Source organism: Sebastes umbrosus, chromosome 19, assembly GCF_015220745.1.
Source record: "Sebastes umbrosus isolate fSebUmb1 chromosome 19, fSebUmb1.pri, whole genome shotgun sequence".
In the NCBI taxonomy this organism is placed as follows: domain Eukaryota; kingdom Metazoa; phylum Chordata; class Actinopteri; order Perciformes; family Sebastidae; genus Sebastes; species Sebastes umbrosus.
The window spans coordinates 26856889-26869227 of record NC_051287.1 but is presented as its reverse complement, the minus strand read 5'-3'; the positions used below and the strand labels follow the sequence as shown (position 1 = coordinate 26869227).

General features: G+C 41.6%; 1 protein-coding gene across 14 annotated transcripts in view; it reads left to right on the top strand.

Annotated features, from left to right (window-relative positions):
* The window catches only part of LOC119478810 (disabled homolog 2-interacting protein-like), a 212994-nt gene that overhangs the window by 175710 nt on the left and 24945 nt on the right, over positions 1 to 12339 (top strand). For all 14 annotated transcript variants that reach the window (XM_037753792.1, XM_037753791.1, XM_037753793.1 and 11 more), the window contains 4 exons: positions 6201 to 6345; positions 8243 to 8387; positions 10888 to 11124; positions 11251 to 11452. In XM_037753792.1, coding sequence (XP_037609720.1) covers positions 6201 to 6345; positions 8243 to 8387; positions 10888 to 11124; positions 11251 to 11452 — 729 coding nt within the window. The remainder of the gene's footprint in view (positions 1 to 6200; positions 6346 to 8242; positions 8388 to 10887; positions 11125 to 11250; positions 11453 to 12339) is intronic.

Here is a 12339-nt window from a genome sequence, read left to right as displayed (position 1 = left end):
ATGTGAGTTTTTTGGCTTTTTCTCTTCTCTTCTGCCCTCCGATGAAGCTGTGACTGCTGAAGCATCCAGCCAACTGTTGTTGTACGTGCAGTCTCTCCAATCTCAGCCTCTGAAGCTTGGAACTCCTTCAGAGTTGTCATAGATCTCTCGGTGGCCTCCCTCCTTCTTGCACAGTCACTCTTTTTGATAATCTTTCCATTTCTTAATGATTGATTTATCTGTTCCAAGAGATGTTTAGTGACTTGGACATTTTCTTTTATCCGTCACTGAGTTGCTCGGAGTGCCCCTCGATCTTCATGGTGTAGGTTTCACAACGATACTGACTCAACCTACACACTGAGTTATTCCTTAAAGGAGTTTGCTATCCATATAACACATTTTAGTTTAAAATAAATCTTAAAAACACATGACTGGCCGATGACTAGGCCTGGCCGGGCTTGCAATACACTGGCAGAAACCCTGGTTTTATAATAAAACATGAAAACGTGCTTTTGTCGGCACTATATAATTTGTCCCATTACCTCTCTAAACAGCAGACGGTATAATCACGATACTTAAGTCACAATACGATCTTTTAAGCATTTTTGCCGAGTGTCGCGATAAGATATATTGTAATTTATTACCTTTTTGCAATCTGGATTTATTTCAAATGTTTATTGATATGGGCATTTATTAAAAGTTTAGGTTTTCTTCTGTGTAGGTTTGTGTGTGTGTATATATGCGTACGGTGCATGTGTGGAATGTGCAAATGCGTTAACCAAAAAGGCTCCTTTCGCTGCACACCAGTGGATGATTGGCTCCCTGTGGTGTATCTTTGATTAGGCGGATAACAGGCTTCTGCAGCAGCTATAGAAACCGTCTGAGAGGCTCTGTCGCTTTCTTTCCGCCGCCTCCTCTGTTCTTTCAAGACCACCGCTCTGTCTCTTCTTCCTCTCCTTCTCTATTTCTCTCTGTACATCTGTCACTTGCCTCTCTTCTCCCTCGCTGCCACGCTGGTTCCCCTAGTTTAACAAGCTGCCAGGGGACTTACATGAGAGTACACCCAGAAATTTGTTGAAGGGATCTAAACAAGGGCTGATTCATCCCCAGATGGCTCCATTTCTATCTCTCCCTTTCAGACTTTGAATTTTGGGAGCTTTAATGCCAGTTTCCACCTGTTATTTTTCTTCACCTGATGAATACTGTAGAGTCCTTTGTGGAGATCACTTTTAAGACAGTTATACGTATAAAGAAGAGATTCATTCAATCCAAATAATTCACACTGCCAATTTAAAAGAAAGATAAAACACATTTGAGATTTGACATGTTGTTTTGAAGTGATCATAACTTTGGTAGAAACTTGTGCAGCTTCCTGGCTATAATGCACATCCACATTTTGTTCAGTAATATCTGCTACTCTCCATTTATATGAGAGAGAAACACTCAGACTAGCATTTATGTGTCTTGGTTCACTCATTGCACAGAAAAACGGCTGTCACAATCACTCTTTGAGCATTTGAATGAAAGTGAAGAAAATGTTTTGCTGCCATTATATGGAAATATGAGCTCTGTCACTATTTGTCATCTGTTCAGTGGTAAACATATTGTTTCTTTCTGCATATTTCATTTCAGCTCTACGTTCAAAAGATGATATGATTAGAGCCATTTTGTTTCCCTCCAATTATTGTAATGACAGAATTACGCTTTGTTCACATTCACTGGTCATAAAAAAAAAACTGTCGCACCGTGGCAGTGTAGTAAGTTGAGAGACTGTTATTCCATCCACAAAAATAGTCACGGAAATAGTTGCAAGACAGGGAAAAGAAAATAGATTTGTTTAGTTAATGTTGCTATTAAAGATGCTCTATTCAGTATTGTCATATTAACAATGGATCTAATGACCACATGTGTGTGAGAGGAGTCACAGACACACAGGGGATTATCACCAGACTCTGTACTTCCCACCAAATGGCTTAAAACAATAACCAATAATTCAGTTAATGCAGGTTCAAAGTGTTCATTTCCATCGGGGCTCATTTGTACTCAGGCTTGTATTGACTTGTGTTCATCATATGTTTCGTTTGTAAAGAATCTCCTGTCTGTTTTTGTTGGGTGGGGCTAAGTTGTGCACATGCCCATTATTTTTTGACCCACACTGTTATTAACCTGTGATTTACACTTATTTAATTGCTATGCTTTTACACCACCCCACCTGTGAGACTTGTAAGACCTAAAGAAAGAATCAGGCTCAGGCAAGTTACCAGTCTTTACAAAGTGACACATCAGAACCAGCAAACTGATCTTAAGGGCTCATCCAAACTAAAGCTGGATGGGCAGTGTGTGTATACAGTGGTAGATCAGTGATGGGCAGTGTGTGTATATGTGGTAGATCAGTGATGGGCAGTGTGTGTATACGGTGGTAGATCAGTGATGGGCAGTGTGTGTATACGTGGTAGATCAGTGATGGGCAGTGTGTGTATACGTGGTAGATCAGTGATGGGCAGTGTGTGTATACAGCAGTAGATCAGTGATGGGCAGTGTGTGTATACAGCAGTAGATCAGTGATGGGCAGTGTGTGTATACGTGGTAGATCAGTGATGGGCGGTGTGTGTATACAGTGGTAGATCAGTGATGGGCAGTGTGTGTATACGTGGTAGATCAGTGATGGGCAGTGTGTGTATACAGCAGTAGATCAGTGATGGGCAGTGTGTGTATACAGCAGTAGATCAGTGATGGGCAGTGTGTGTATACGTGGTAGATCAGTGATGGGCAGTGTGTGTATACGGTGGTAGATCAGTGATGGGCAGTGTGTGTATACAGCAGTAGATCAGTGATGGGCAGTGTGTGTATACAGCAGTAGATCAGTGATGGGCAGTGTGTGTATACGGCGGTAGATCAGTGATGGGCAGTGTGTGTACGGTGGTAGATCAGTGATGGGCAGTGTGTGTATACGGTGGTAGATCAGTGATGGGCGGTGTGTGTATACAGCAGTAGATCAGTGATGGGCAGTGTGTGTATACAGCAGTAGATCAGTGATGGGCGGTGTGTGTATACAGCAGTAGATCAGTGATGGGCAGTGTGTGTATACGTGGTAGATCAGTGATGGGCAGTGTGTGTATATGTGGTAGATCAGTGATGGGCAGTGTGTGTATACAGGAGTAGATCAGTGATGGGCAGTGTGTGTATACAGCAGTAGATCAGTGATGGGCAGTGTGTGTATACGGCGGTAGATCAGTGATGGGCAGTGTGTGTATACAGCAGTAGATCAGTGATGGGCAGTGTGTGTATACAGCAGTAAATCAGTGATGGGCAGTGTGTATACGGTGGTAGATCAGTGATGGGCAGTGTGTGTATACGGTGGTAGATCAGTGATGGGCGGTGTGTGTATACAGCAGTAGATCAGTGATGGGCAGTGTGTGTATACAGCAGTAGATCAGTGATGGGCAGTGTGTGTATACGGTGGTAGATCAGTGATGGGGGTGTGTGTATACGGTTATTAATCGCAGGATAAACAGAGGAATTGGAGGAAAAAGAGTCAGATGAAACCTTGATGACCGATCTGGTTTTCAATTATAACCCACTCATTTATTTCTTACTGGTTTTATCTGCCAGCACCGACTCTCTCCTGAGGATACATTTTATCTTCATGATCATTTAAATGAATTCATATTTTACATCTTTTACATCAGTTTTATTTTCCAAATTGAAAAACTCTCACCTCTAATACAAGATTCTAAATAAATAGACAGACATCTTTATCACCTAATTCCTTAAAGATCACCTCTAGACGATGTATTAAGACAGACGTAAAGACAAATAGTCGGATAGAGTGTGTCTGTCTGATTACGTTTCTTTCTGCAAAAAAAGTATAATTTTCACATTAAAATCCTTAAAAAAGGCATCCAATGCTTCTACCTCATTACAAATTACAGAATCTATTAATATGCAAATAAATTGTGTTCATTAATTTTTCCTGCTGGACACACGATGTCTCCTAATGCACTGTAAAGTCCATTCTCAGTGTACGTGCGCTGGCCGCTTCACGTTTCTACATCACACTTGTATAAGTTGGAAATTGGACCAGGATTGACTTCCAAACTATTTGTGATGTCACAAATTTGGGCTGGGAAATATAACGATATATATGGTCAAAATTATAAAAAAATATACATTTTTCTATATAGTTTCTATCATGATATAGGCTAGGCCCATATTTATTTATTTTTTTCTCTATGAAAAACTGTCTTGTTCATTTTGCATTCAAGTTCTTAAAATGAGAAAATACTCATTTGTCAATTCAGGAGTATACAAACATAGGCTTTACCATGTGGGTATCTCATATAGACTACATATTTATTGAACTACCAGAAAACATGCTGTATCATGATATAAATCTTTATCGAGATATGAAAAGACCTTTATCATAATAGAAGATTTTGGCCATTTCGCCCAGCCCTGTCACAAATCATGCTCGTACCCAAGGTCTGAAATTAGCACCCGCCATCCTCCAAATGCGGGTAAATTGTTGGCAGTGGCAGATAAAATCATCAGGCCACCCGCCACTTTGGCAGGCCGGTCGTCCCGCGGCCGAAAAAATATGATCGGGGAGGATGAAAGTAAATTTTTGGACGAATTTGGGTTGAGTGTTGAAAGAAAAATACCCGTTACATTAGAATGAACGGCGATGACATTTATTATTAAACCGCCGTAACAACATAAACACACACACGCATACACACTTTATGTGCCTGATCCGTCCCGCACGTACACACACACACAAATAACATATACCGCCGGCCTCTGATCTCAGGACAGCTGCAGCATTAACGGGGAATTATTCCCAAGTCAAAGAGGTCAACTTTCTAGTATTAACGTTACAGTTAGCTAACATTAGACTGTTTGATGTTAACGGTAACGTTACCAGTTAGCTAACGTTAGACTGTTTGATGTTAATGGTAACGTTACAGTTAGCTAACGTTAGACTGTTAGATGTTAACGGTAACCTTACCGTTGACGCTCGCTAACGAGCCGGCAGCCGGAGTTTGCAATTACAGTGAGTGAGCTGACGATAACGTTACGTTAACGAGGAGTCAAAACTCCACCACAGCTCAAATCATGTTACTGATGTTAACCACTTATTTACCTACTGACTCCTCTCTTTGTCCCCTTTAAGGGTAACAAGACCGCAATGAATGAGTTTTGTCTGTACCAACATGCTGCGTCTCTCCCCATCACAGGAGCATCTCCAGCAGCTCCTCCAACTTTAGGAGCACAGCTAGCAGGGCCGGTTCCAGCTGGCAGGGCCGGTTCCAGCTGGCAGGGCCGGTTCCAGCTAGCAGGGCAGGGCCGGTTCCAGCTGGCAGGGCCGGTTCCAACTAGCAGGGAAGGGCCGGTTCCAGCTGGCTGGCCCGGTTCCAGCTAGCAGGGCAGGGCCGGTTCCAGCTAGCAGGGCAGGGCCCGTTCCAGCTAGCAGGGCAGGGCCGGTTCCAGCTGGCAGGGCCGGTTCCAGCTAGCAGGGCAGGGCCCGTTCCAGCTAGCAGGGCTGGTCCTAACTTTTTGGGGGCCCTATGCAAAAGCTTATTTTTCGACCAAATGCTATTTTTTTCACAACAATATAAAATAGATAATAGAAAGGGAGTTATGACCTGATTATAAGTATTATGTTTAAATAATCAGAATCTTTTGAATTGTTTGTTTTTATGCAAATAACTACTACAGATGGCAATAACAAAGTACAGTACAGTACTGTGTAGGCTACAGTACCCTCCCACACCCAGAAACAGGGCTCCCCCGGAAGCTACGGTGTCATTTGAACACTGTAATTTAGTTTCATTTTCATTTAAAATATATAGAACATTGAATTACATCAGATCTAAAATGTTATTCATTCATTTAGCGCAGAGATTTAAAAAGTGGCAGATAAAAAAAAAAAAATTACCTGCCACAGTGGTAGGCAGTGAAAAAAGTTAATTTCAGACCCTGCTCATACCCCATAAAATCTGATTTTCAATAAGCAGAAAAACGTTTCAGCAGAAGAAAAGCCTTTTAGTGTCAAACTCTGCACATCCATCATTCTGCACAGTGGAGCTCAAACATCCAACTGTAGGAACAAGACAAAAAACATACTTTTGAGTGGAGTGGGACTTTAAGAGTGGATAAACACATAGTGATAGAGTGACTTACAGTCATTACCCCTGTGCTTGTTTTTGTTTTTCCTGCAGGACTTCCTCACAGACTTGATGATGTCAGAGGTGGATCGCTGCGGAGAGAACGAGCACCTCATCTTCAGAGAGAACACGCTAGCAACAAAGGCCATAGAGGAATACCTCAAACTGGTGGGACAGAAGTACCTGCAGGACGCCCTCGGTGAGTGGAGCAGTGATCTGGAAGCAGAGCGAAGGCGGAGGCTGTAATCTGCTGCTGCTCCTCTGAGAAAAGAACAAAATAGTTTTGAAAGCAAAAAGAAAAGCTGCTGTGTGTCCTTACTTAAAATTGCTATTTTCATTTCTGTTTTTATCTGCATTTGTCCGTTTCTTCTGCTTCATGTTCCTGTTCATCTCTCTGCTCTGTCTTGTTTTCACATTCATTTAAATTGTCCCATTCTTCAGTCGAAAAGTTTAAATTTATTGAAAAAAGATAGATGTAATCATTTCTAAAATTCACAACTTGTTTTTATCTAATGAAATATTCTGCTTCAATCCATATTTGTTGGCATTTAGCATTTCAAAAACATAATTTTGTTCTATATGCTGTGGAACTTTAGCTTCGCCGGATGGCAGTGTGGAAATATGTTTTTCTAAAAATAGATATCATATGAAAATAGCACATTTTACGCTGCTAAGAGTATACCAGTTTTATGTAGGTACTGATGTCATTGCTGCGCTATAGGGATGAAAACAGTAGCACAGCCTGAGTCGTCACAATGAGGCACTGAGTGCACTGATTCGTTTAAGCTGAACAGCCAATCAGAGTGATTTATCTCAACGACGCGCTCCGCGGCCGATTCAACATACTGAATTGTCCGCAAAAACTCTGACATGGGCAGACTAGAGCCGACGGACCCAAACTGTCCGACGGCAGACCGTCGGCTTTGTGTGTCAGGGCCTTAAAAGAGCCTGGCGGTCCTCGTGTTAAACCTATTAATTCACTCAAAAATGTTTAGTTAACTGCAGTATAGGTAGATTAAATGTAGTGGCTACAGTGCAATTAAACAAACATACCAGTGACATTAGAAATTAAATGCATTAGAATCATTCTGACAACTGAAGCAACTCCTCCGTCGTCTCAATTTTAGTTCCGGAGGCTTATCATGGAATTCAGACTGTGACAGGAAATATTTTTTTGTCTGACTTTGACGGACGTTGTTGGGATTCCAAACCACTTACAGGATCAGCTTCGTAGAAAATCATTATGGGGTGATTGTTTGACCCCCTCCCCCTACTCCGTCTTCTACAATGTTAGTCCAAGGTTAGATCAGGTGTGTTTGTCTGTCTGCAGTCCAAACAATAAGCTCTCTGTATGCACTGTGTGCTTTTCTCCCTCCCTGGTTCAGAAATGTACACAGCGGCAGTTTAATCTACAATCGGCACACATCCTTCCTGGCATTCGTCACAGCTTTCTCTGTATGCTGCTAATATTAATGCTCGACCTGTGTGTGTTTATGTCGTTCTGTGTGTGTGTGTGTGTGTGTGTGTGCTTTGCATTTGTTTTCTTGCATGTCTCTCGATTGTTTTTGATGGAGTTTTTATTGTTTAGCGTGTGGCTAAACTATTTAAATCGCTGAAACTGTGACTGGGCGACACAAGGACAGCCACGGGCTCGCTGTTCCGGGCTGTTGACTCATTGAGATGGTAACAGTAACGGTCTGTCTTTCATTATTAACGGAAGTAACAAAAAGGACATTGTTATCGCTTCTCATTTGAGTGTAACCTTGTTTGGCTTATATGAATCTTCTTCGTCCGTCAGTCTTCATCTTTGTTGTCACAGGTCAAACTACAGAGAGATTTGTCTTAAAAAGTTATTTTATTTTATTTTTAGTTCACGGTTCAGCCTAATAGAATCTCAAGGACAATGCCAAACTCGGTTCCCTGTAGCTTTGACATCATATTCGTCATCTGTCCTACAGTAGCTCAGCTCAGCAGGACTTTGCAAGCACTGCAAATCATCAACGCAAACAAAAAAAGTACTACCACAGTAGATCTATCACACATATGTTCCTTCATTCATTACTTATGTTTCTGTTTGTTTGTTTGTGTGTTTTCAGGTGAGTTCATTAAGGCTCTGTATGAGTCAGATGAGAACTGTGAGGTGGATCCATCCAGGTGTTCCTCAGGTGACCTGCAGGAACACCAGAGTAACCTGAAGATGTGCTGTGAGCTGGCCTTCTGCAAAATCATCAACTCATACTGGTGAATACAATTACACAATTTCGTTTTTATGTGGAGCATAAAAATGACAAAATAAAGGAATCTTGAATCTTGGAACACGGCTTTCATAAACATTTGCTGTATTATTCAAAACTGGGGTTGCATCTGAAAACTCCATACGAACACACTCAACAGTATGTGAGATATATGAGATATGTTAGTATGTCTGAACCTTAGTATGAAACCAATACTATGTGAATCGCATACTATTTCTGGTGAAATTACATTATGCAACACTGGACACTACGGTGGCATAAATATACCACAATGCAATGGGGTAATGATAACAATGTTAATAACCAACGTTGACGAACAGCTCTGTAACGGCAATAAAGCTTCAATTTAACTGTAATTCAATTCAATTCAATTCAATTTATTGTTGTATAGCGTCAAATCACAACAGAAGTTATCTCAAGACGCTTTATCTATAGAGCAGGTCTATGACCGTACACCATAGTTTAGAGACCCAACAGGATCCACCAAGCGCGCTGTGGCCAGGAAAAACTCCCCGATTACTGGGAAGAAACCTGGAGCAGAACCGGGAGCAGGGCGGGCGGTCATCTGCCAAGACCTGCTGGGGAGATAGATAGAGAGAGAGAGAGAGAGAGAGAGAGAGAGAGAGAGAGAGAGAGAGAGAGAGAGAGAGAGAGAGAAGCAGCCACAATAATAGCCTAGCAGCTGTAATAGCTAATACAAGTAGGACTGATAACACAAAACCAATAGTGGTGGATGGAAAGAGTGATAATACAACTATCGGAATTGATGTCATTGGGTCGTCCCCAGACGGGCTTTCAAGCGGAGCTTCCAGCTGTCTCAGTCCACCATACATCTGGCTAGCTCGCCAGCACTGTCCAGAATCTCTCCTCAGTACGTCCATGTGTGTTGGTGTGAGACGTCCCTGTGATCGATGCCCGTGCGTTGGTTCCCGCAGCATCAGCATGCTTGCTGGGAGTTCTTGATGTCTTTGGCAGTGACCGAGAAGTGTTATTCTCCAGGCTGCCACTTTGTCACTAAGTGTTGGTAATCCCTCGTTAGCATTGGTAGTCCCCCGTACAGACGTAGTTAATTAATGATGGTAGCAGTTGGTGTCAAGCAGCCACCGGACGCGGTAGCAGATGCAGCCACAATACCGGAGACTTTACACTTTGATAGGCGTAATATATTTTTGAATGAATTCAGACTTTGATTCTCACAAACCGCTGTTTTTGTCACATGAGGTTGGCACAGGTTACCATGGTTACACTTTGTCCAACCGGCGAGGAGGCTCTCAGGAAATGACGATGTAAATCACAGCTCAGTGCGTCCGAAAAAATACACACTATACTGTTTATTCACACAAAAGTATGTTGAATGATAGAACATATATTGAGCATGTAGTGCATACTATGCGATTTCGGACACAGCATAGGAGTGTCTAATGGCACATACTGTACCAGACTTCACCATAACTAATATCCATTCTGCTTTATTACCTGTGATACAATACAAATGAGAAGAAAGAATTCTAACATCAAAATGTCTTATTTCATGTATTGTCTCCTGGAAACTTCCACTTATGTTGCATGCCAGTTAGCAGCCGGTGTCCGTTTTAAAAGACATCTGTTGTTGGATATTTCTGAGATTTAAAGCAACTCGAAAAATCAAGAAGGCTCTACAGAGCCAACCTCAGAGTAAAACTTCACTAAAAGTCAAGAATGAAACGCATTTATCAAGCAACTTACCGGTACTCCTACTTACAACCAAGTGTGGATGTAACCTTTCAGAGCAGCTCTCAACGGATCACATGTACACTCCAATCAGAGATTTTATTTGTGTAAAATCTTTAATATCTCCAGTGTTAATGTAAGTAGGGATACATTTAGCTGAAATGGAAACAGAAAAAAACTAAACTGGAGTTGCGAATGAGAATTTAGTAGCACAAGATGTATGGCGAGTGATTGCAATCAAATCAGTAACAGCTTTCTCCTTGTTGTTTGCACCCCTGACAAATGCAAAAACAAAGGCGGTGTAACATCTTATCAAATGTTCAAATCAGATGCAAATAATATGCTAAAACTACGCGGATAGCTTCAGCAGACGTGTTGTTATTCATCATTTCACAATCACTCTCAAAACACGTCTCATAAGGTCCATGTGCACTCACCTCCTCTAGGATATGTTCCTCCGAACCAACACAAGAGACCTCTGGAGCGCTTTTAAATTTAAGAGCATTTTTAAGTCCTACAAAATTTGATAAATTAATTTTATTCTTACGTTTGGGAGTAGGAGTGAAAGTGAAGAATCTGGGAATTGAGGATATATAAAGGAGAACAGGAATATGTCATATATAATATGACCCACCTTTGTATACTTAAAGTTAAAGAACATTTTAATGTCTACTTGCTGTATTTCACACACTATCAATTCCATCCATGTGGTATGAGTTAAAGATCATTTTTGGTCCGCTATTAAAAAGCGACTTCCTGTCTGTTTTTCTCTACAGCGTCTTTCCACGAGAACTGAAAGAGGTCTTTGCGTCATGGCGACAGGAATGCAGCAACCGGGGTCGACCGGACATCAGTGAGCGTTTGATCAGCGCGTCCTTGTTCCTGCGGTTTCTCTGTCCAGCCATCATGTCCCCCTCACTTTTCAATTTGATGCAGGAGTATCCAGATGACCGCACAGCACGTACGCTCACGCTCATTGCTAAAGTCACCCAAAACCTGGCAAACTTCACCAAGTGAGTGTGTGTGTGTTTTAGTTGTGTGTTTCTTACCCATACTGAGCTTTTTAGCAGAGAATTGTGGTATTTTCTAAAACAACATCCTTGTCCCCGTTTCCCTTTCCTGTCCCTGTTTGCCATCAGATTTGGCAACAAGGAGGAGTACATGTCCTTCATGAACCAGTTCCTGGAGCACGAGTGGACCAATATGCAGCGCTTCCTGCTCGAAATCTCGAACCCAGAGACGATCTCCAACACGGCGGGCTTCGAGGGGTACATCGACCTCGGCAGGGAACTCTCCACCCTGCACTCCCTCCTCTCTGAGGTGGTGTCCCAGATGGACCAGGTACTGAAGACAACATACTATAATAGAATAGAATAGAATAGAATTTCAGCGCACAGCAAAGCCACCAAAATGCTTTGCAGGATACATTCTGTAGAAAACTATTCAAATGATACTGGAAATTGTAATGAATTAGTGAGTTTCATCAACCTGTAGAGCCGTTGAGCCGTAGAGTCCGGCCCCGCAGACCAGCAGGTATAGACATGCGAATGCGCCAGTTTGTCCGGGAACAGATGAAAATGGCGGTACAGCGAATGGTATCAGGTGAAAAATGAATGTGTCAACGTTATTCTGAAATGCAGCACTGAGTAACATTATATTTAACATTACGTTTACTATATGTACTTCATTGATACAATATGCAATATGCAATATAACTTTTATTTAATAAAAGTCTAGAAATGTAGACTATCATTTTAATAATGTTGGCAGGCTTGATAAGAGTTTAGTGATGCATGTGTCTGATGTCCCTTGTCTGTTTTTTACATGCTTTATTTTATAATTTTGCAACATTGTAATTATTTACAAGGTAAGATAAGATAAAAAATAACTCTAAAGAGAACGCCGTCCGTACGTCTAACTGGGGTTCTGGTTCTGGTGCATGCGTATGACTGTGGGTCTGTGGGATCTGGGGCTCTCCGGCTCTGCAGGGCGATTATATTGGAATTAGTTTCTATCAAGATTAAATAGAGATATATAGATATTCTGTGGATTTCATAAAGGATATGATTCAACTTTACAGAAGGTCCAAAGGTCTTCAGTTCATTATCACAAGCTTGAGGATTTGAATCATGCTTAGACTACATTAGGATGTTTATGGTACATCAATCAATAATTCATTATTGCATTACATAAACAGAGAACAGAGTGGAGCCTCAGAGGCTGGGAGA